The following is a 25,254-nucleotide window of genomic DNA, read 5'->3' as shown; positions in this document are numbered from 1 at the left end:
TTCTTTTACTTTCTTTGATTTCTGTATAAAACTGAGCATTGTAGGGGCGCCTGGGTGGCTCAGTTGGTTAAGCGACTGCCTTCGGCTCAGGTCATGATCCCGGATTCCCAGGATCGAGTCCTGCATCGGGCTCCCAGCTCCATGGGGTGTCTGCTTGTCCCTCTGACCTTCTCCCCTCTCATGCTCTCTCTCTCTCTCACTCTCTCTCTCAAATAAATAAATTAAAATCTTTTAAAAAAACAAAATAAAACAAAACTGAGCATTGTAGATTCTTTTCATTTAATCTAGTGGTTTGAGCTTTAATTAATGAGATAGGTTTGTTAACTACAAAAATAATGATGGCATAGTCATAAACTTAAATTTTGAACTAAAAGCAAAAACTTCAAGATGGATTTTCTTCATAATTTCTTAACCTAATTTCTTAATAATTTCTTGATCTAATTTCTTTTCTTTTTAAAGATTTTTTTTTTTTAATTTATTTGACAGAGACATAGAGAGAAAGGGAACACAAGCAGAGAGAGTGGGAGAGGGAGGAGCAGACTTCCCGCTGAGCAGGGAGCCCGATGTGGGACTCGATCCCAGAACCCTGGGATCACGACCTGAGCCGAAGGCAGAGGCTTTAACCCACTGAGCCACCCAGGTGCCCCTTCTTGTGTTTTTAAAATAAAATATAATAGATCTCAAACAGATAAGCACTGTCTTCTCTTTTGAGTTTTCGCTGAGTATTTTAAGTCCTTTATGAACTGCCTTAATCATGTGGGAAATGTCATCAATAATCCCTTCCCTGCCCGTGTGCGAAGTGGCATCCATTTTGACTACTTGGGGTCGATACTAGACATTCATGCGATCACCTTAACCAGTTCAAACTTGAAACAATTCTTTTTTTTTTTTAATTTTTAAATATTTATTTATTTATTTATTTAATAAACATATAATGTATTTTTATCCCCAGGGGTACAGGTCTGTGAATCGCCAGGTCTACACACTTCACAGCGCTCACCATAGCACATACCCTCCCCAATGTCCATAGAAAAACAATTCTTATCCTTCTAGATATTTCAGGGTAACTGACGGATACTCACCCTGACACTATAGCTTTGACTGCAAACACCAACCCATTTGGTTCCCTTCGGAGTTTGCTGAAGTTTGTTTTTTATATCAACACCATTTATAAGAATGGCCAGCACCCCCTCTTTCTGTCTGGTCTTCAGAAGTCACTCTCCACTGTTCTTTCTCTTCTTGACAGCTTTTTGGGAGCACGCACCGTGGTTACATAACTGTTGTACAAGTCGTAACAAATTATGCCCTGACCTAAACTCTCACTCACCCTTTTATCAGGATTATTTCATCTTTTTCTCCTTTTTTTCTTTTTCAGTGATAATAGTTGAGCACAAAAGTAGAACATTTAATACAGTGAATTCCTATGCACCGATCATCATCCAGCTGTAATTAACAACATTTCGCTATTCTTGCTCTATCTCTTCCCTCTACCTTTTTCCTGAAATTTTTCTTCCCTGGAATATTTTTCTTTTTTAAGATTTTATTTATTTAGGGGACCCTGGGTGGCTCATTTATTTATTTTATTTTATTTATTTATTTGACACAGAGAGAGAGATTACAGTAGGCAGAGAGGCAGGCAGAGGGGGAGGGGGAAGCAGGCTCCCCGCTGAGTAGAGAGCCCGACGGGGGGCTCGATCCCAGGACCCTGAGATCATGACCTGAGCCCAAGGCAGAGGCTTTAACCCACTGAGCCACCCAGGTGCCCCTTCCCTGGAATATTTTTAAGTTAATCCCAGATGTTATATCCTATCCCCATTAAATACTTCAGCATGCCATAGTGCCTTTTCTTAATTTTCATGGTTACCTCCACTGGTTAGCTTAAACCTAAAACACATAACTAGGAAGTAAAGAAAATAACAGTGGGTGATTATTATCTGTAAGAGCAAATTCATTTTTGTAGCCTGTGGTTTAAGGAAGAAAGATTCCTACCCTCCTTCTCTTCTCACTGTCTCCCGAGATAAGACTTTCTTTGAGCCAATTTATAACCAGCCTCTTGTCACAGACACAGGCTCACACACATACACACACAAACATGCCTCCATGGGTTCATAGGCCATAAATTCTAGTCTCTGTAATTTTGTGCCATTATTCCTTTTACCTGAAATGTGCTCCTTTTTCCCCTTAAGCAGTCCTACAAGAGCTGGCTTAACATTTGCCTCACTTACTCTCTAATATAAATAATTAAATCTTAAAAAAATAAAAAGAAGGCAGGAAGAAGGCATTGAGAAACACTGTGGAGAGTTTGGTAATTCCCCAGGAGAGTTGGAAAATGTTCTCAAGCTTGTTTTCTTCACTGAAGGGGTGGCTAGTTAGGGATCATGGTTTTGAATGAGTGAGTCACATCACACCTTTTGACAGGGCCCTTATCTCCCTCCATAACTGCTATTATATATAAAGTTGGAGCAAACTTGCACCTGGGATAGACTGGATAGGGACTATATTCCTAGGACAGGTTTTCAGGATTATATACAGTGTCCCAAACTTAAGAACCAAAGAGTCTAAGACAACATTTTCTTGCGGTGAGGCTGTTGGGAGAGAACGTGTTCCTTCACTCTGCCACTTGTGCTATTTGCGATCTGAAACGCAGACAAATAATCTAGGCTCAGATAACAGTATTTCTTGCTCTTACGATCCTCTATCCTGATTCTTGCTATCTTTACTCCAGTCTGGAATAGATCCAAGACCCGTGGAAGATGCAGCCCAGGGGAGTACCCTCAGGCCAGTCTTCCTGGGCTTCCCCTGGCTAACCACACTGGGTCCCTCTGTGTATCTGAGCTCAGTGGGAAGTGAGCAGCAAAGGCCAGTTACTCAGGGTCCTTTGATACGATCTTTACACAGCTCTATGTCTCATCCTGCAATCTCCCATTTCAACAGGGCTCGTAAGGGAGCTTGACCAATGGTCAAGTTCCTGCGAGAGATGTAAGGGCCAAGGACGACAAAGATAATGTCAATGAAGAACAAGGTGAAGGACAGACACATCTCAGACACCAGGATGTATAAAGCGGTGGTAATTAAGATGCCGTGTGTAGTCTAGGGATAGACTATTCGGTTACTGGAACAGAGTAGAGATCCCAGTGACCTACTCTCTGTATGCGTGTGCAGGCCGGTTTGTATGATGGCCATGAAATTCTGCTAATGAAGATTCTCAGTGGCCAAACACGTCAAAAATTCAGTTATTATCGGTGCTGCGTGTTCAGGGCAAGTTGACAGCAAGGTGCTGCTCCCCTGAGTTGACTCAGGGATCCAGAATGACATCTTGGACCACACTGATAGGATCACTAGAGCAGCAAGTGGGACAGGTCACTTCTGCTCACATTGAAAGTCATGTGGCCATGGCCCTGAGTGTCTGGAAGGAGAAAAACTAGAATGCAGTAATCCTCTCGTTCCTAGCGTCACTTGTCACTCTGGTTTCAGCTCCCCGACCGGCACAGTCAGGTAGCACATGCTCCTCCTTCTGACCTGTTGCAGGGGGTCAGCACGAGCCTCACCCCGCGTCACACAGTTTAGGCCATTTACCCCATTTCATCTCATCACGTAGGTACTTTGTCATCTCACGTCATCACAATTAAAAGAAAAATACAGTATGATAAGATTTTGAGAGAGAGAGAGAGACCACATTTACCTAACTTTTATTATTGCATATTGTTGTAGTTTTTCTGTTTTATTATTGTTGTTGATCTCTACTGTGCCTGATTTATAATTAAACTTTACCACATGTATGTATATATGTATATACAGAAAAAAACATGGTATATGTAGGGTTTGGTACTATCTGCAGTTTCAGGCATCCTCTGGGGGACTAGGAACAAATCCCGTGCAGATAAGAGGGGACTGCTGTATTCGCAAACCGCTCTAATGACCAGAACGTGCATATATGAAAGCCAGGTACTTTGTATAAGAGAAAACATATAGTAAATTGTCCTGGGATAATTGATTATCCATATGGGATATGGGGGAAAAAAATTAGCTCTCTCTAGCATACCATGAAAAAAATGAATTGCAATGGATTAAAGACCAAAGGGTGAAAATTAAAACCTTCAAGTTCCAAGATAGGAAACCGGCTTTAATATTCTTAAAAGAATTTCTCGGGATGCCTGGGTGGCTCAGTCAGTTAAGCGTCTACCTTAGGCTCAGGTCAGGATCCCCCAGTCCTGGGATCGATCCCCATGTTGGGCTCCCTGCTCAGCAGGGGAGTCTGCTTCTCCCTCTCCCTCAGCCCCTCCCCCTGCTTGTGCTCTCTCTCTCTCTCTCTCACTCACTCACTCTCTCTTAAATAACTAAATAAAACCTTTTTTTTTTCAAGAAAGAATTTCTTAATATAACAAAGAGAAGGGATGCCTGGCTGGCTCAGTCGATAGAGCCTATGACTCTTAATCTTGGGGTTGAGACTTCAAGTCCCACATTGGGTGTAGAGATTACTTAAAAATAAAGTCTTAATAAATAAGCAAAACACACATAAACCCTAAAGGAAAAGATTGGTAAATATGATTACATTAAGATAATGGTCTTTTAGGGGTCCCTGGGTGGCTTAGTCACTTCAGCATCTAATTCTTGATTTCACAACTCAGGTCATAATCTCAGGGTCATGAGATCAAGCCCCCTGTGGGGCTCACACCAGACAAGAGCCCACTTAAGAGTCTCTCTAACCCTCTTCCTGTGCCCCTCCCCACCCTGCATGCACATTCTTTCTCTCTCTCTCTCTCTCAAAAAAAAAGTTAATGATCTTTTCTAAAAAGATACCATAAACAGTGAAAAGGCAGGACATAGACTATGAGAAAATGTGGTGCATATAACCAACGAAGGCTTAGTACCTACACTGTAGAAATAACTCCTACTGCTCAGTTAGAAAAGGGCAAAGAAGTTAAGGAAACCAGAAAGCATTTATGTGTTTGCATATGGCTCATATATGATGCTGAACCTTACTACTTACTATGTAATCAAGGAAATGCCAATCAAAACCAGGGTATGACACAGTACACATGCATTCAGATTGGCAAAGAAAATTTGTTTTAGTTTGATAAAAACATATATGGCAAGAATGTGAAGTAAAGGAAATCTGCTGGTAGTATAAACCAGTACAACTATTTTGAAGAACAATTTGACTATACCCAGAAAATAGACGTTCTACTCCTAGGTATATACTTAGAGAAACCCTTGTATACAATAACAAAAACATAATATTCATTGTAATATCATTTTAAATAGTGAAAAACTGGAAAAAATCTTAAGTGTCTATTGACTGGCCAGGAGATAATTAAATTGAAGTATATTCACATAATGGACTATCCTATAGTAGAGGAAAATTAATGAACTAGAATTTAAAGTATTGACTCAGGTAAATCTCAAAACCATAATATTGAATGATAAGAGCAAGCTACAGATAGATACAAATAATATATTTATATAAAGTTCAATCACATGCAAAATCATTCTAATTGTTATTTAGAGTTACACATATATTGTAATATCTAAAATGATAAGCACTGGGGGACCTGGGTGGCTCAGTCATGCGTCTGACTGTTTTGGCTCAGGTCATGATCTCAGGGTCCTAAGATCGAGCCCTGGGTTAGGCTCCCCATTCATTGGGGAGTCTGTGTCCTCCCCCCAGCTCCTACCCACTCGTGTGCTGTCTCTAAAATCAAGAAATAAATCTTTTTTTTTTTTTTGAGATTTTATTTATTTGGGGCGCCTGGGTGGCTCAGTGGGTTAAGCCTCTGCCTTCTGCTCAGGTCATGATCTCAGGGTCCTGGGATTGAGCCCCGCATCGGGCTCTCTGCTCAGCAGGGAGCCTGCTTCCCCTTCTTTCTGCCTGCCTCTCTGCCGACTTGTGATCTCTCTCTCTCTGTCAAATAAATAAATAAAATCTTTTAAAAAAGAAGATTTTATTTATTTGACAGAGAGGGAACACTGCAGAGGCAGTGGGAAAGGGAGAAGCAGACTCCCTGTTGAGCAGGGAGCCCGATCTGGCTCAATCCCAGGACCCTGGGATCATGACCTGAGCTGAAGACAGATGCTTAACCCACTGAGCCACCCAGGTGCCCTGCAAATCAATAAATAATCTTTAAAAAAAAAAAGTAAAATAAAATGAAAAGCACTAACATGAGGATCAGTGTTACCTCTGAGAAAGAGGTACATTGTTTTCTATGCTTGAAATATTTAATAATAAAGAAAGAAAGAATAAACTTAAGTCTCACCAGATTAAAAGGCTTACCTAAAGTCCTACAAATGTGCCAGGAATCAGCAGGATTCAAACCCAGTCACATGCTTTCTGATAACTTTTTTATTTTTCCTTTTTAAATATTCTCTAATTAATATTTTCTTACCAGTTGCCTTGAAGTCGTGAATGCAGGGGTGAGGTCTCTGAGGCAGGGTTCCGGTCTCATGATTGAACATTCATGAGCTTGCGTACGTTGTAGGAGCTCAGTGAGCAATCCGTTCAGGGCTTCATGGCTGTGTACAGTGTTCTGCACACAGACAGGAGTTATGGTTGACATATCTGAGTCTAAATAATGATAAATGGTGTAATGACAGAATTTTACCATTGTAATCTCTAGTAAGTTCAGATGTTAAATTGATCATTCCATCGTCTGAAAGGGAATGGCAAGAATTCTTCATTTTCTCTGGCAGCTGCGTGAGAAATGTGTTCTATATTCACCATTTTCCCGGAGTACTCATATCATCTAGTAAATGGTACATTTATAATTTCCCATTTATTATTGTAGGTATCATAACTGGAGCATTTTACTCAGTCTCAACATTATTAAATCAAATGATACTGACATATTATAAGGTGAGTTTCTGTCTATACTGTGTCATGCCCCTGGCCAAGAGTGTTTCTCAAACAGTGTCATTCCTGTTAGCATGATCATAAGATTAAAGATTTATTGGGATGTGGCTCGCTCAGTTGGTGGAACGTGCGACTCTTGATCTCAGGATTGTAGGTTCAAGCTCCACGTGGGATTACTTAAAAATGCAATCTTAAAAAAAGACTTATGACCTTGTTGCTTTAAAAGATTCTCATTTGTTTTAATTGAGAATACGTTTAATCCAATTTATAAAACACACAAGATGGAATGTGGAAGGTATGATTGCTGTGACAATACCCAAATCTTTTTCAGTACTTTTTAAAAGAAATGTGATTGGTTATATGGGAAAAAACAAACAATTTTAAGGGAAACCAACCCAAATATAAAGAAGTAAATATTAAGCTGTGACCTATCTTTGCTTTTGAAAAGAGAAAGCAGTTGTAATATAAAAAAACTATCAGATTAATCTGCTTCTCAGACTTCTGTGAATTACATGAGAATTCTAACAAAAATCATTGCACTTTTTAACCGTGGAGGTTCAAGAAAAATTTCTTGTATTTCTCCCACATTTTAGGTATTCTTTTTTTTCTGGTTTGAAAACCGAATGTACTTGATATGTGCTTTACCAGCCCCCCACCCCCCTCACCCTAACAGATGTACTAAATTTCCTACTATATTGTATGCTTAATTTTATCTGATTATTTCCATTGACTGTGAAAGGTATGAGAGTGTGAAAGATCTATTTGAATTAGAAGTATCTTATTAACTTCTTATGAAACATTTTTTAAAGGGAGAAGAAATCAATGCTGGAAGGATTGGGCTAACATTGGTAGTGGCCGGAATGGTGGGCTCTATTCTTTGTGGCTTGTGGCTAGATCATACCAAAACATACAAGTAAGTGATAGTAGATAAATGTATGGCGTACAAACCTAGGGTATTTGGGGCTTAATGGAAACTTTGCTTCTTATTTTAAGAAATTTTAAAAGTGCTATTATTACTAAAGGACTTGGATTCTAGACATTCTTAGATTCCCTTCACTTCTGAATGAAGTCTATATTTGTCTTATTTTATTGGTCGTACTTTAACTTTGAGAATTCGGATACCTTATGCAGCTTCTTCCCCTCCCCTATTCTGTAAAAGCCCTTTCTGAGAAATATTTGACTTCTGACAAATTTTATCCTGTTCTTTTCTCATGTTGTAAGCTTAAAAACAAGTAAACAAAAAGTCGTCTTTCCTACCAAAAAATTGTTATTGAGCATAAGGCATTTTGGTAAACTCCTAGGCATTTTGCCTAGGAGTGCTTGGCTGGTTCTGTTGATGGAGCATGAAACTCTTGATCTCAGCGTCATGAGTTCAAGCCCCATGTTGGGTATAGAGTTTACTTAAAAACAAAAAAATAATATACATACATACATACATAAATACAATCTTGGGAAAAAGTCTTTAAAAGTCTTTGCCTAAAGTGCCCCATACTATAGCACCACTTAACTATACTATAATACATAATATGAAAATACAGTATCAATTATACATTTATATAATCAAAATGCTAATACAAAAGAAGAACTTAGGAATAACAACTAGGAGACTGAAAAGGGATTTCAGGGGCAGCATCTTTTGCACTGGGCCTTAAAAGAATAGGTATATATATATTTTTATGATGTGTGACTCCATTCATATAAAGCTCATTTGCATTGTTAGAAGCCAAGATAGTGGCTACTCTCGGAGACAGGGAAGCAGTGATTGGAGGGGCCTTCTGGGGGTTGGTAATGGTTTTTTCTTTGGTTTTAGTGTTTTTTGTTTTTTTTTTTTTAATTTGAAGTACAGATGACATACAATATTGTATTAATTGCAGGTGTGCAGCATGGTGATTCAACAACTATTTTCGTTTTTTAGTTAAGTTTTCCATTCCAGTATAGTTACCATACAGTGTTAGTTTCAAGTGTACAATATAGTGATTCAACAATTCTACAGCTTCTCAGGGCTCGAGAGAGAAGTGTGCTCTCAATCCCCTTCCCCTGTTCCACCTGTCCTCTCACCGTCTCCCGCTGGTGACCATCACTTTGTTGACTGTAGTGAAGAGTCTGTTTCTTGGTTTTCTCTCTCTTTTGTTTTCCTTTGATTGTTTGTTTTGTTTCTCAAATTCCACATACGATTAAAATCCTATGGGATTTGTCTTTCCCTGACTGACTTATTTCATATGGCTAGATCTGTTCTCTAGATCGTCCCTGTTGTTGGAAATGGCAAGATCATTCATTTTTATGGGTGAATCATATTCCATCGTATATACATGCCACATCTTTATCCATTCATTATCGGTGGGCACCTGGGCTGCCTCCGTAGTTCGGGTACTGTAAATGATGCCGCAGGAATCAACAAAGGGGAGTGATTATTTTCCTTACTCAGTGCTCCCCCCAGTAAGTGTGGCTGCCATCTGTCGCCAGACAAAGTGGTTGCAATATTATTGACTATATTCCCCGTGCTGTACTTTTCATCCCCATGACTTATTTATTTTATAAATGGAGGTTTGTATCTCTTCTGGTCTTTTTTTTTTTTGTTTAAGATTTTACTAATTTATTTGACAGAGTAGGCAGAGAGGCAGGCAGAGAGAGAGGGGAAAGCAGACTCCCTGCGGAGCACAGAGCCCAATGTGGGGCTTGATCCCAGGACCCTGAGATCATGATCTGAGCTGAAGGCAGAGGCTTTAACCCACTGAGCCACCCAGGCGCCCCCTCTTCTGGTCTTGAAGAGGTGGCCTTATGTAGGAACCTATCCCCATGGACGCTGTGTGCCTAGCTGTTTTGGCTGATCAGTTAGAGCTGGATTTGGTCCAGGCCAGAGGTCCTGGGGTGCTCCATGCCGGAGGTCACCCTAGTGGGAGGGCTAGAGCTGGAGCACATTTGGGCCCAATGGTCCCAGGGGCTTCAAGCCAGGTCCACAGGGGCAGAGTAGCTGGACCTGGGGCAGGTGTGAGCCTGGGGGCGGGTGGGGGGGGCCTGAGGCACTCGTAGGCAGTCTGTGCCCTGGCTGCTCTGGGCTGCCCTGGCGGGGTGGCTAGAGCTAGAGCGAGTGCTGGCAGGGGTGCTCTGTACGGGGGCTGCCCAGGTAGGATGACTTGAGCTGGAGCAGATGCAGTCTGGGAGGGCTGCCCTTGCGGGACAGATGGAGCTAGTGTGAAGTAGTGGACTCTGTTCCCATCTGTGCCTTCGAGGGGCCACTGTAAACAGCGGCTATCACCAGCATCCCCAACTCCACAGTGAGTTCCAGCAGTTTCCCCACTGTTTGGCAGACATTTTAGGGTTACTAAATGATTTCCTCCACTCATAGTCTAGTTGCCCCTTAAGCCACTGTTGTTTTGGTTTTGGTTGTGCCCCGGGGCGGGTGAATCCGCACAGGGACAGCCCAGTGATATCCATCCCTACCGCAGGTCATTGGGTCTGCAGTGGGGTTCCCACTGGCACCCTGTCTGTCTCTCCTGCTGCTCTCTGTGTGGTCCCTCTACCCTTTATTATGCAGAAGCTGTTCAGTCCTCAGTTCTTCAGGAGGAATTGTTTTCTAGGTAGATTCTGTGTCTGTGGGAGGACATACATTCAGGGTCTTCCTAGGCTGCCATCTTGGGCCCCTAAACCAAGAATAGCTACATTTTTTAACAAGCAGAATCTTCCCATCTGCTTGGGAGAAATGAATGAGTGGAGCTATGGACAAATAAATGGAATGCGATAAAAGGAATGAAATATGGAATTATCACCTGTGTATCCTATGTACCTTTCAAGGCCCAACATATGTTTGATACCATTATGTAAGCCCTTCCCAAGATCCCTTATTGTGAAATTATCCAAGATAACTCTCCCATAATTTAAGACAGCACTTGCTGTGGTTTCTATTGTAAAATGGTTGCTTACAGTGAAACCAGTTCAGTCTGTAGATAAAGAGAACATATGTAAAAGATTAAAGTTATTACTAGCCTTTGGTCCACTTTACAATGAGAAAACATGGTAGGCATAGAAATGTCTTCTTTGTTGTCCTGATTTTGTCCTCAGAGTAATTGCCATTCATTCACCAAACTTGTGTTGTGGCCATAGTTCAGCGAGGGATTTTGACAAGTGATATAGCACCCCTGTCCTTGAGATATTTGTGGTCTAAATGGGGAAAATAAAGCGTTCATACATGAAAAATAAGAATAGAACAGACTAGGGGCACCTGGGTGGCTCAGTGGGTTAATCCTCTGCCTTCAGCTCAGGTCATGATCTCAGGGTCCTGGGATCGAGCCCCGCATCGGGCTCTCTGCTCAGCAAGGAGCCTGCTTCCCCCTTCTCCCCGCCTGCCTCTCTGCCTACTTGTGATCTCTGTCAAATAAATACATATAAAAAAAAAAAAAAGAATAGAACAGGCTAAAATAGATGTCCTACGCCCAATAGATGTCTGTCATGTGACAATTATATAGATTCTAAGTTGAGAAGGGAATTTGGAAGTAGAGACAACATTGTAAGCCGCAGTGGTTAGGAAAGGGCATTTGGAAGAGGTGGATTGTGAACTCAGTCGAGCTACAGACAGGAAACTCTCCCACTTGGTGGTACAAAGGTGATTGGATCCACATGAATATTTCTTCCTGTCTGAACATTGGATACGGTGTGAGTTTTGTCGGTTGCTGCTGCTGAATCTTAAATGTAAGCTTTAAAGTCCATGCTTTGGTAGAAACATCTTCCATACAAGGGAACCTGAATCTTGAAAACCAAAGAATTGATTATTACTGTATGGACAGAGCAATGGTTAGCGACATGATTTTTATATACCTAGGAAAATCAGGCAAAATACTAACAATTTTGTTTTTGTTTTAGACAGACTACTCTGATAGTTTACATTTTGTCTTTTTTGGGAATGGTTGTATTTACTTTCACATTGGACCTTGGATACATTATCGTCGTGTTTGTTACTGGAGGGATACTCGGGTAAGCATCATGTGTGTGTGTGCGCGCGTGTGTGTGTGTATGTAAGAGGAATGATAGCATGCTGTTACAATTCTGAAGTATTACTGCTGTGGTTGTAAATTTGTAGTTCATTCAAATGTCTTGTAATATTTTAAACTTTAAAGAATCTATCCCGGTGCCTGGGTGGTTCAGTGGGTTAAGCCTTTGCCTTCGGCTCAGGTCATGATCTCAGGGTCCTGGGATCAAGCCCAGCATCAGGCTCTCTGCTCAGCAGAGAGCCTGCTTCCCTTCACCCTCAGTCTGCCTCTCTGCCTCTCTTGTCATCTCTCTCTCTCTCTCTCTCTCTCTCTGTCAAATAAATAAATAAATAAATCTTAAAAAAAAAAAAAAAGAATCTATCCTGTGCACGTAAATGCATAATTATTTAAAAATAAAGAAAAAGTAGTTTAAAAATTTTTTGGTATATATGAGAAGTGAAAAATGGAAAAGTCTTTCTCAGTCCAGGTGTCTTTATTTAGTTAGAAAGACAATTGACTTCATAAATTAGAAGTAAATCTTTCTCACAAAAAGAAAAACTTAGGAATTGCTTTATTTCTCAGTTCTTCTGTTGTTGGGCTGATTGGTGAATAATAATAGGGTCTTACTTTCATATGTTAAGTTCAAAATATTCGGTTATCTGATCACTAGAATAGGCCTGAGAACTGGAATGATTGCCTCAATGTGGTACTATCCTTCAGGTAATTGTTTCTATAATTCTGGATTTATTTTCCTAGTTTCTTCATGACCGGTTACCTCCCATTGGGTTTTGAATTTGCTGTTGAAATCACTTACCCTGAATCTGAAGGTACTTCCTCTGGTCTTCTTAATGCTTCGGCCCAGGTAAACCTCTGATTTCTTTTAAGTTTCAGATAATTAGTTTGCTGACTTATTCTAGTGGATAACAAGTTTAAAAATTGTTTCTGTTTGAAAAATTCTGCCTTTTAGTGTTTCTAGAAGCTAAGTCATATGAATAAAATAGGAAAAGTTCTGGGGAAAAACATTGCACTGGTTTCAAAGAAGCAAATTTAACCATTATTTCTCTTATTTTAGATATTTGGAATTTTGTTCACATTGGCTCAAGGAAAGCTCACATCAGACTATGGTCCTAAGGCAGGGAACATTTTCCTTTGTATTTGGATGTTTCTAGGCATCCTTTTAACAGGTAAATTAGGGCATTTTCCCAGCAAACGTACTTATGTCATATTGTCTTTATATTTAGTTTTTATGTCTTTTTGTTCTCAATGGCTTGGCAGAACTCAAGGGGAAAAACAGAGATATAAAACAGGATATTGTCTTTTCTAAGAATATGAATCTACTAATTCGTTTTTCAGATTTTAACTTTAATACGATTACTATGCATAAAAAAACAAACTATTGTATTAAGAATCGGTGAAGATTCTGGAGTGGGCAGACCAGCTTCTTTCTGGCTATGTGACTTTAAACAAGTTACTTCACCTCTCAGATCCTCCTTTTCTCACTCATACAGCAGGGTATTAAAAAGCCTGCCCTAGAGGGTCGCTACGCAGATTGACTGTGGTGGTTCAGGAAAAGCTCCCAGCATCGTGTCTGGCACCTAGAACGTGCCTTCACGTCAGCAGTTACCATAGTGTGTGGTGGTGGAAACAGCACGTGGAATGGTTAGCCGGTTCTTACCCTGGTTAGGGATAATCAGAGTAGACATGGTCAAGAACAAGAGTAGAGCCCAGCCTGCCCAACCGCTAGAGAAGGGGCACAGAAGAGGGCTTTTATCTGTATTTTGTCTGGGTGCACTAGCATAAAGGTGGATTTAGAAGCAAAGTTCAACGTCCAGCAGCGTTTCTACACTTGTTTCTCCTGTCGGCTCACTTGGCTGATTTCTTTCTGCGTTCCTTTGCCCTATTCAGATGGCACTGTAAACTCTTCCATACAGTGTACACGGTGCTGAACACCAAGCCACACATCCTGCCTCCTCCCCTAGTACTTGACGCTCCAGTGATCCCAAACTACCTCCGGGGCCAGATTCTTGGCCGTTCTCCTCCCGTCTTGCATTCTTGGCATGTACTGTTTCCTGCCTGCCCAGAGTGCCTTCCTCTCCTTATCTGCTTGACAAGTTCCTACTCATTTTTCAAGTTTCAGTTCAAATGTGTCTCCTCTGGCAAGCCTTCCGTGATTTTCTCCGGACAGACAGAGACATTTTTTTTCTCTTTTGTTCCCACTGTACCTTCTATGTAACCCGCGTGGTTGCAGTGACCCTACTGTGTTATAGTCGTTTGCTGCCCATATTTCCTTAGGTTGGAGGATGCTGTAGGGAAAGGACTGTGCTTTTCATCTTTGTATCTTTGGTTCCTACCACCCTGTATTTGTTCACTAATGAATGAATTGCTAATTAAGTTAGTGGCATAGAGAAGCACTAGCATTTTTCTCATGCTACGAGGATGCTCTTGAATGTGGTGGTACAAACGTGTGCTGAATGGGACAACATCAAAAAAGACTTTGTACTGCTTCGAGAGAGATGCATTCATATATACCCTTTGGTGACTCCACTGATGTTTCTCTGTTTCAGCATTAATCAAGTCTGATCTCAAAAGACACAACATAAACATAGGAATTACGAACGGTGATATTAAAGCTGTAAGTAATGAATATTTTTATGACGCTGTTCCTGGAAATGTGTGACGTCAATGTGTCTAGTCCGCTGTTTTGTATCCCCGAGCCAGCTGTTGATCTGTCATTATGGCACATGCCAGAGGCTGTAAGGTGTTTTTATCTTCTGATTCTTTCTGCAGGTACCAGTTGAAGATAGTCCCACAGATCAAGAATCCAAAACCATGATGATGTCCAAGCAGTCAGAATCGGCAATTTGAGGCAAAGGAAAAAGTTAACATCATGTGATAGTTGAGCAGTAAGTCTCGATTTATATGTGACAGGAGGTGGATACTTACTTGAAAATTATTATGTGACCCTGGACTACAATTACTGTCTTGCTTCATTGTTAACGTAAAGCAAGATTTTACTTAAAATACTTGGGCTCGCCGCCTGTGAACACTACTGTTGATGTACCGAGCATCCCACTGTTAATCTCCTGTCGCTGATCAGAAAGTAAGCTTCTTGATGTGTATTTTCTGAAGGTGTTTTCTTTTTTACGGAAAATGGAAGGTCAGAGGCTTTCTAAAATGTTAATGTGGAGGTCTGGTTCTTTTAAGTCACATAGAAGTACATGCCATGCAGAACCCTGTGTACATTATATTACTCACTGGCTCCCTTTCCATTATTCTGACCAACTGTCCAGTCCACGTCAGTGGGCCTACCAACATGGCACCTCTGAGCCCTCACAGGACAGCACTGGGACGAGACTTCCACAGAAACCTCTAGGATTTTTCCAGTTTCCTCTGTTCTTGTTAAACAATGCTTTGTAACATGTACTGTCAGTGGCCATCAAAACTGTTCTGTGTTCACGCTGAACCCACGACCTTGGTCTTAGATTCGTGTTCTAATTAAGCTAAGGAGCCCAGACACAGGCTCATTATCTTGAGTTCTCTGCACTGCCTTCCTGTCATGGTCTAAATGCTAATACTGTTCTTTTCACTCCTACTTGAAATAAGAGTAATTTTGTACCCACTACCTTGTTCACTCTCTTTTTTTCAACACAGGCATACCTCGGGGATACTGCAGGGTCAGCTCCAGACCATTCAGAATAAAGCAAATATCACCATAAGTGATTGAGATCAATCCTTTGGTTTCCCAGTCCTTATAGAAGTCATGTTTATACTATTCTATAGTCCATTAAGTGTGCAGAGGACTGAAAGAACAATGTAGAGACCTTAAATGAAAAAAGACCTCTTGCCAAAAAATGCTAACCCTCATCTGAGCTCTCCGCAAATCATAACCGCCGATCCCAGATTACCATACTAAATAGAGTAATAATGATAAACTTTGAAATATTGCAAGAATTTCCAAAATGTGACCCAGACACACGAACAAGCAAATGCTGTTGGAAAAATGGCACCAATGAACTTGCTCGATGCAGGGTTGCCACAAACCTCCAATTTGTTTAAAAACAAACAACAACAACAAAAAACCACAGTATCTATGAAGGGCAGGAAATGAAAGCACAAAAAACGAGGTATGCCTGTGTATAACTTTCTAGCAGGAAATGCCATCGTATGTGTTGTTGGCTTTTTCATGATTTCTCGCATCGTGCCTAATACTTTGGCTTGAAGGTTGCAGAGATAAATCTATGGTAACGTAGCCCAGGGGTTCTCATTTGGTGGAGACCTCTGGAAATGCTGTCTTCATGCTGCACTATCGTGTGTATGCCTGTTCTCCTTCGAGGAACACTGTGCCCGGGTACGTGCTCTCTCCGTGGGCGGGGGAGTGTATTTTCTTCACCAGAGTGTACGTAGTCTCCACACTGTCGGAAAAAAGTCTGCTCTGTTACATGCTCAGGGTAAAGAAAATAGGACCAAACGTGTTTCTACAGTGCCTACCACTGTGTTTTGTTTACAGTGAGAATTTAAATGTTGTTCCTGTCCTGACTCTTTTAAGCTGATAGGAAAATATCTTTACAATAATGACATCTAAGCAGCCATGATACTCACATTATGTCCACATCAACCAAAAAAAAGGCCAGTTAGGTATACCCTTGAATACTCCTGCTAATTAGCAATTAGCAATTAATTTGCTAATTAGCAATTCTGATTTGGGCACGCTCTGTGCATTGCTTTATACTGAAATGATAACATTCTCTGTAATCAAACGACAGTAAATTATGTAGACTTTTACCCCGGAGAATATGTCACCAGGAGAACGTAGCTAGGAATCAGGAGCTCTGGGTCTGTGACCTGGGTCTGTTTCGAGCTCTCCCTGTCACTCCCTGGCCAGCATTTTCCTCATCCATAAAATGAATGAATGTGTCCACTTTGGCCTCAGAGATCTTTTTTGAATCTTAAATACCATCTGTCATGGGGTTGACCAGATCACTGAACCACAGAACTTGGGTCTAGTGAGAGAAGAATCTTCCCCTGGAGAATCCAGTCAGCAGCTGTGGTGGATACTTGGTGGATATGGGGAATTTAGCGTCTGCGTTTTGCTTTTTCTCTTCAGCGGGCAGGCTGACTGTGCTGAATCATTAACTTCCTTAGATATGTACGTCACAGGTTTTATGGCCAAAAATACATTCTAAAAATCTCTCCTAAATAATTATTTTTATTTTTGAGCTATCAGTTGTTTAAAATAATCATGTACTTCCTGAATTCCCGAGCTTTTGAAAAAAATCACAGGCAAGAGGTGAACTACTCTGTTTCTGAAAAGCAGCATATGCATATATGTCGTGTGTGTCTTTCTTTGTTGATTAGAAAAAGGAGGAAATAGGATGTTCCAAAACACAAAATGGAGTGATAATTTTTTCTGTATTTTGAGTCACACTTGTAACACGTCAAACAAGAATGTCATATAATTCTGTCTTATCTTTGGAAAATATAAGTGTTGGGTAACCCAACACTTGTGTAAGTTTTAATGAAGTGATTTTAGAAAGAAATTGGATGCTTTCGAAAGCTGTTGCATTTATAAATGTGGCAAGAAAAAAAAACACTAGCTTTTGCCTTTTGTGAATGTTGGAGAAATGTCTTTAAAAGTATGTTTGTGTGCAAACTCAGAGTATTGCCTGTATTAAGTCATCTTTCATGTTCTCATTTTTGCTTTTTGTACTATTTGTCGGCGTGCTTGTCCTTCAGGGTTTCAGACCTGAAATAAATTTATTTTTTTAATGGTCATTTTGTATAGCTTTTTTTTTCCCCCCAGTTCTGATCCTTACGTACCCATGGGGAGTGGAAAGGGACTGTACAATTTCAGAATGGGCCAAGGAGAGAGTTCTGTGGAGCACAAGGAGACAAAGGCCCCCAGGGTCAGACTAAACAGCAAAGTAGGACGGGCTTAATCTCTTCTCCTTGGGTGCCTGACTCCTCCTTGGGCAGACAGGTGTCTGCCGTGAGCCATCTGGGGACCTGACACCCATGCTGCAGACTTTCCCTTTGGGGACCTATATGGGACCTGATATCCCACAGCAGGTGTCATTTTTTCCTCAAGGCCTTGCTGATTAACATCATAAAACCAAACTATAAATTTCTTCATTGGAAAATCAGGTTTGATGAACTCTCGTTCTCGATGAGCTTCAGTGAGATAATACATAAGAAACATTTAGCAGAAAACTTGACATAGCCAATATGCCAAAGTTTCGGCTGCTATTTTTATGCACTTATGACTAGCACCAAATTACCACTTAAAAGTATTTAGATCTGAAGAGAGAAGTTCAAGTGACTTACATCACTGAGGTAAATTTGAGCTCCTGGAGAGCGGCCAATACAGAAGATATTTCTGGGGGAAGGGAGTGGTAACCACATTATTCAAATCAGACCTGGCAGGTGCCTGCCAACTCTACATCCTCCTGAAGCCAGTCCTGTATGCAAATAAACTGGTTGGCCACGATTAAGGAAAGTATCATTGAGACTGGAGGCTGGATGAGAAATTAGTCTAGGGCAGTGAATCCCAAAGGTTTTGGTCTCAGAATTCTTTTACACTTAGGAAACCTTGAGGAGCCTGGGTTGTCTGGGTGGCTCAGTGGGTTAAGCATCTGCCTTCAGCTCAGGTTATGATTTGGGGATCCTGGGATCGAGCCCCTTATCCAGCTCCTTGCTCTGTGGGAAGCCTGCTTCTCTCTCTCTCCCTCTGCCTGCTGCTCCCCCTGCTTGTGCTCTCCCCCACCCCATAAATAAAATCGTAAAGAATCATTGAAGAACCCAAAGAACTTTTTCTGGGTTACGGCTGTTAATGTTAATCATAGTAGAAACTAAAACAAAACTATTTTATTCATTTAAAAATAACTTCATTATATCTTAATAAATCACATTTAAAAAAAATATTTTATTTATTTATTTGAGAGAGAAAGAGAGAAAGAACAAGTAAGCAGTGCGGAGGGGCAGAGGGAGAGGGAGAAGCAGACTTTCTCCTGAGCAGGAAGCCTAACTCGAGGCTCAATCCCTGGACCCTGAGATCATGACCTGAGCCGAAGGCAGACACTTAACAAACTGAGCCACCCAGGAGTCCCTTAATTAATTACATTTTTATGAAAAATAATTACTTTCCAAAATAAATGTAGTGAGAACAATGACACTTTTTAAAAAAATAACATAATGTATTATTTGGCCCAGGGGTACAGGTCTGTGAATCATCAGGCTTACACATGACACTTTAATGTTGAAAGAGGTCAGAAATCTTCCATGTCTGGCTTCATAGAAGGCCACTGGATTTTCCTACCAGATCCTACATTCAGTCTGTAGAGATAGGCTATTTTGACATGTTTGAAGAAAAGCTTTGCACACATGCGCAGTTGGAAAAGGAGAAGTATTTTAGTAGCCTTTTCAGGGAATTGTGGATAGTCTTTTTTTTTTTTTAAAGATACTATTTATTTATTTATTTGACAGAGAGAGACATGGTGAGAAAGGGAACAGAAGCAGGGGGAGTAGGAGAGGGAGAAGTAGGCTCCCTGCTGAGCAGGGGGTCCAACATAGGGCTCCATCCCAAAACCCCAGGATCATGACCTGAGCCGAAGACAGACGCTCAACGACTGAGTCATCCAGGCAGCCCTGTGGATAGTTTTTAATACGATCACAAGTCGGAGCTGGTAGTATCTTAAAGACTAGTTGCTATGTGGACTCTGAAGCCATATCAGTAAACCTTTCCTGCTTTGTTAACATTAAAATCTAATGGTCCGTCTTGTACTTCCAATAGATCTTTTAACTATGCATGGTTTTGTAACATTCTGCGTTGGCATTTGGAAAGTATTATTTCACTGAGTTATGCAGCTCTTCCAAATATTGATTTATCCCATGATATGATGCCAGATAAATCACATTCGTTAAGACCTCTGATCTCATCAGAAATTCCTCTCAGTGCTGGGAAGCCGTCAAGCTCATACAAGTCTCCTAAGACTTGTTTTGGCAGATACAGGGTTTCCAGAATGCTAATTTTAGTTTGGAAACTTGATTCTTAACATTGAAGAGGGAAAAAAAAAAAAATCTGTCAATTGTTTCTTGAAACGAGGGACTCGCTTCATTGCTTTTTGAAAAAATACCTGCCAAAACCCCATCTGAATAACTCCAATGTATCTGTCAGCCATCCTTTCAAGTGAAAAATGACGTTCTTTGAAAATCAACTTCTCGTTCAGCCTGCATCTCAAACAAATGTACCGCAGCTTTTCCTTTTAGCAAGCTTCATCCTTGGGCGTGTTCAGAAGTGTGTGGTGCATACCTGCCGGTCCATCACACAATAGTGGAAAGTCACGTGCCCGAGGATCAGCGTTCAAGAGCTTTGACTTTTTGCATCAAGGCGAGTCTTCGGTGGCGCTGACTTTTTTTTTTTTTCACTGCCACCGAATGACGGGGAAGAACCCTTCGGCCACCAGAGCCGCGCTCGATGCCTGGGCCTTGATTCAGCGCGAAGTTTCCCCCCGTTTTTTCCATCCCTACCTCTAAGCCGTCCGAGCAAATGTCAGTGCAGTGAAAAAGGCGCATCGCTTCTTTCTAGGAGGATGCAAGAGTTCGACACAGGTCTTGGGGACTCCCAAGGTTCCACCGACCACACTTTGAGGACCACTCTTGTGGAAAAGAGGCTGGCTGTCATTGGTGCAGAGCAGACATGGACGGCAAGAGAAACCAGGGAGAGCAGTCAGGAGAGCAGGCTCGAAGTCCCAAGGCCTCTAAAGAGGGGCCCCATGGAAGAAAATCCATCGGAGACACAGCGGAGCCTGTGGGGAAAGAAAGGGAAAAACTGATAGTTTGTTAATGAATCAAAAGGAAGAGGGCAGGGAGGGGCAATGAAGATGCTCCCGAAGCCATAAAAATGTTAGCAGTACCGCTTCTCATTCTATTTTAATTATAATCAGTGTGGCAGTTCAAGATGAAGTTTCCAGTTTTACATAGCTTTGTAGGTAGCTAAACATTAAGGCAAAGGTCATAAAACTGAAATAAAATGACTACAGGGACACCTGGATGGCCCAGTTAGTTAAACGCCGGCCTTTGGCTTGGTCCAGGATCCTGGGATTGAGTCCCGCCTCGGGCTCCTTGCTCAGCTGGGAGCCTGCTTCTCCCTCTGCCTGCCCCTCCCCCTGCTTATGCTCTCTCTCTTCCTGTCAAATTAATAAATAAATTATATATATATATATATTTTTTTAAAGCCAACTATAGGGGGGCCTGGGTGGCTCAGTGGGTTAAGCCTCTGCCTTTGGCTCAAGTCATGGTCTCAGGGTCCTGGGATCAAGCCCTGCCTCGGGCTCTCTGCTCAGCAGGGAGCCTGCTTCCTCCTCTCCCTCTGCCTGCCTCTCTGCCCACTTGTGATCTCCCTCTGTCAAATGAATAAAATCTTTTAAAAAAAATTAAGCCAACCATATAGCGTTGTATCTGTAACTGTCGAACGATAATAAACAGGGCCTTTGAAATCTAAGAACTTTCACTAGAATCACAACCATTCTGATCTTCCACAGCCTCTCTAGGTAAGTGACCCATCTCCGAGGCCCTGCTGGCTGGTCTCACACACCGGCCTGTATCACACTGCCCCTCCGTCTCTGCGAGGCGAGCTAGTCATCTGCATAGGTGACAGCCTGCCCTGAAATGACTGCAGGGTTCTTGACAGGATCCTATGCCTGGAGGGTGCCTTTATGATGCCTCACAGGAGGTAAAACATCTTTGGGTCCCCAAAGAGAGGCAAGGTTTCAAACCCCACTGACCACCAAGGCGGAATACCTTATCTGAAATCTGAATTGGGGTCTGGGGTTGTCCTTGAGCAGGTTTGAATAGAAGGAAGGGGGAGATGTGGTCCGGAGACCCTAAAGCCTTGAGAAAAGAGGAGAATGATTGGGCGGGTCGGGGGGGGGGGGGACTCATTAAGGTATGCGAGCTTCGTGTTCCACTTAGACAAATGATGTGTTAGGCCTCCGTGGAATCTTGTTGGATGTATTCATTTGCACTTCCCCTTCCATTTTTTACTTTAAGCCCATGATGAAATGGTCACTGTAAAGAGAACAAACTGTCAGAAGCCGGTAGATGCTTGATTTCCAGCTGGAGCCTCCGGATCTTGATCAGTGGAGGCTGCCGGAGCACTTCCCTTTCCCGCACTTCCCTTTCCCAGAGACTTGCCTGACGTCCTCTAGGGACCGAAGTGGTCCCTAAGCCCTGAGATTAGCCAAAGGATTAAATTTTCATAAAGCCTCATCAGGCGTGAAAGCGAAGCTGAAGGAAGAGTGGCGGTGATTGCTTTTTCAGCAAAAAGCCTGAATCCTTCCAAACACATCCTGACGGAAAACAAAGACTGATAAGCTCTGGATTGTTCTGGCCAGGACAGGATTTGGGCCTGGAAAGAGGCTCCCAATGCACAATCAGAGTAGTATTAGAAAAGACGGCCCTGGAGGGGTGATGCAGGAACACAGACTCCTTCCCTGGGAACCCACGCAGGCGTCGGTGCTGTCATCCACAGGACAGTTTAGTTTGCTTGTACGGCTGGATTCCGTTACTGATGTGCATTATTTTATTTGCTCCTAGGCCCCGGGAAAGCATCCGTCACGGCGTGTAGAGTAAAAACATGTCCTCTGGGAATCTAAAGTCTAAGGTGAGAAACACGACTGTGATCTTGGGAAGAGAATTTAAACGGAGTTTCTGTTTCTTCTCTTACTACCTAGAATAATATTTCCTACCTTGTAGGTTTGTGGTGAGGATGAAATGTAAGTGGAAGGCACACCGTAGATCCTTAACTAAGAGATCCATTGTCACTCCCCCGGTGAGAAACAGTAAAGGTAGGGACTGACGCTGCTCACACAGCGAGCTGATTTGGGAGAACGTGTGTTCACGTGTTTGACCTTGACATTTTTTGTAGCAGCTGCCTTTATGATCATTGATATCCAAAGTACTTAGCCACTTCCGCGTACATGTGGGCACAACTCTGGGCATGGTGCAAAGAGAAACAAAACTGAATTCTAAAGACATGGTGAGATCTGGACAGACGGGGTGGAAGTCAGGGTGCTTAGTCACCAAAGAAGAAAACTGAGACTCTCAGGAAAAAGTGGTTTCTGTGTTTATTGCACAACCCACAACAAAGGAGGTTAAACAACAAGCTAAGAAGGAAGCTGCCCAAGAGTCCCCCACCCGTAGGCAGCTCTCTCTCCTTTCCTTTTCACTCACATGCATGCAGAACCTCACACAGATAGAAAGCACCTTGTGTATTTCATGTAATATCCTAGGCATTTTCCATGTTGCTACACGGCCTTGATAACCATTGTTTTATTTCTATTTTTATTTTTTCCAGTTTTATTGACATGTAATTGACATAGAACATTGTAGTAGTTTTAAGGTGTACACCATGAGTTGACATATGTGTATATTGTGAAACGATTGCCCAGTAAGGTTGGCTGATATCCAACCCCTCACACAGTTATACATTTTGTTTTTCTTGTAATGAGAACTTCTAGGATCCACTCTCTTAGTACCTTTCCAATAACCATTATTTAAAACAAAACAGGGCTTGGGACGCCTGGGTGGCTTAGTGGGTTAAAGCCTCTGCCTTCGGCTCAGGTCATGATCCCGGGGTCCTGGGATCGAGCCCCGAATCAGGATCTCTGCTCAGCAGGGATCATGCTTCCTCCTCTCTCTCTGCCTGCCTCTCTGCCTACTTGTGATCTCTCTCTGTCAAATAAATAAATAAAATAAAATAAAATAAAAAGCAAACAAAAAAAAATACAGGGTACCTGGGTGGCTCAGTCAGTTAAGCATCTGCCTTCAGCTCAGGTAATGATCCCAGGGTCCTGGGGTAGAGTCCCACATCAGGCTCCCTGCTGAGCAGGCAGTCTGGCTTTTCTCTATGCCCGTCCCCGCCCCCTGTTTGTGCATTCCATCTCTCTCTCTCTTGCAAAAATAAATAAATAAAATCTGGGACACCTGGGTGGCTCAGTGGATTAAGCCTCTGCCTTCAGCTCAGGTTATGATCTCAGGGTCCTGAGATCAAGCCCTGCATTGGGCTCTCTGCTCAGCAGGGAGCCTGCTTCCCCCTCTCTGCCTGTCTCTCTGCCTACTTGTGATCTCTCTCTCTCTCTGTCAAATAAATAAATAAAATCTTTAACAAATAAAGAAAGAAATAAATCTTTTAAAAAGTAAATAAAACAAGACAAAACAACAAATAACCATTAATTAAAATAGTTTTTTTTAAAGATTTTATTTATTTATTTGACAGACAGAGATCGCAAGTAAGCAGAGAGGCAGGTAGAGAGAGAGGAGGAAGCAGGCTCCCCGCTGAGCAGAGAGCCCGGTTTGGGGCTCGATCCCAGGACCTGGGATCAAGACCCAAGCCGAAGACTGAGGCTCGAACCCACTGAACCACCCAGGCGCCCCTAATTAAAATAGTTATTTTAAGTATATCCCCATCCGGCTGATATGCGGTAAATTGCTTAATGTTTCTGTACTAATGGACATGCATTCATTTACCTATTTGATGTGTATCGAGCACGTGCGATTGTGTCAGGGTTTATGGTAGGACCCGGAAATACAAAACAGTGTCCCTCTGAGCATTTGCACAGAGACTGAACACAAGCAAATGAAAAGGGAGAAGTAGGGAAGCCATGTTCCCTCGTGGGGGAACCAACATGCAGCCTCTCACCCTTAGAATCAGGTAGGGCTTTTCTCCTGTTTTGAACAGAGGAGGATCATGATACTTGGGAAGCCCCAATTTCATTGTTTTATGCCCCTGTTGTCTCTTGGCCCACCCTCCCCTCCTACTCTGTCAAAACCTTCTCTCAGCTCCCTTCATTTCACTGAGGTGTGAAAGCCTGAAAATGTAATCACGGATTGTATTTTTATTTTATTTTTTAAAGATGTTACTTATTTATTTGAGAGAGAGAGAGAGCAGACAGGGGGGCAGAGGCAGAGGGAGAGACAGAATCCTCAAGCAGACTTCCCACTGAGCGGGGAGCAGACATGGGGCCCCATCCCAGGACCCTGAGATCATGACCTGAGCCGGTCAGATGCTCCAGCCACCCAGGCGCCCCTGTATTTGTATTTTAAATTGGTCTAGGGTAAATGGATAAAGCTCAGACAGCCTCAATTATCTAGAAGGATTATGTGAGGCTTTGCACCTCCGTGTGTCCCTGAAATCATTCTACTTTAGGCTTGTGCATCTTTAACCAACCAGATTTCATTATTAGCTCTGAAAACGTGGCTGCTAGACCTTCACCCGGCAGCGGGCAGAAGACCCATTTCCACTCCAAAAAAAATGGGACGCGCACTCCCTCTACTGGTCATTTCGTGAACTGCTCCGGACTCCTTGCACTTTCACTAGATTGCTGAGGGGATGTGTGGGCGTGTTTAGGGGAGGAGGGACAGGCATGTGCCACTTCATTTTAGCCAGAT

At 42.1% G+C, this 25,254-nt stretch overlaps 1 protein-coding gene across 2 annotated transcripts in view; it reads left to right on the top strand.

Annotated features, from left to right (window-relative positions):
- FLVCR1 (FLVCR heme transporter 1) overlaps positions 1 to 22,598 on the top strand; it is a 33,857-nt gene extending 11,259 nt beyond the window's left edge. The window contains exons 4-12 of one of the 2 annotated variants that reach the window (XR_004383286.1): positions 6,783 to 6,850; positions 7,657 to 7,760; positions 11,705 to 11,815; positions 12,568 to 12,673; positions 12,884 to 12,995; positions 14,376 to 14,443; positions 14,599 to 14,714; positions 22,402 to 22,468; positions 22,561 to 22,598. Coding sequence is in view for 1 of the 2 variants with exons in the window: in XM_032862777.1 (XP_032718668.1) it covers positions 6,783 to 6,850; positions 7,657 to 7,760; positions 11,705 to 11,815; positions 12,568 to 12,673; positions 12,884 to 12,995; positions 14,376 to 14,443; positions 14,599 to 14,676 (647 nt within the window). In the remaining variant the exon portion in view is untranslated. Of the gene's footprint in view, positions 1 to 6,782; positions 6,851 to 7,656; positions 7,761 to 11,704; positions 11,816 to 12,567; positions 12,674 to 12,883; positions 12,996 to 14,375; positions 14,444 to 14,598; positions 16,915 to 22,401; positions 22,469 to 22,560 lie in introns of those variants that run through there. The other variant, XM_032862777.1, reaches the window with a different exon arrangement.
- Positions 22,599 to 25,254: the final 2,656 nt, after the last annotated feature.

This window comes from Lontra canadensis, unplaced genomic scaffold (genome assembly GCF_010015895.1).
Source record: "Lontra canadensis isolate GAN:19392208 unplaced genomic scaffold, GSC_riverotter_1.0 scaffold24, whole genome shotgun sequence".
NCBI classification, from domain to species: Eukaryota; Metazoa; Chordata; class Mammalia; order Carnivora; family Mustelidae; genus Lontra; species Lontra canadensis.
Note: the sequence above shows the minus strand (reverse complement) of the source record. Positions and strands in the feature narration are given on the sequence as shown.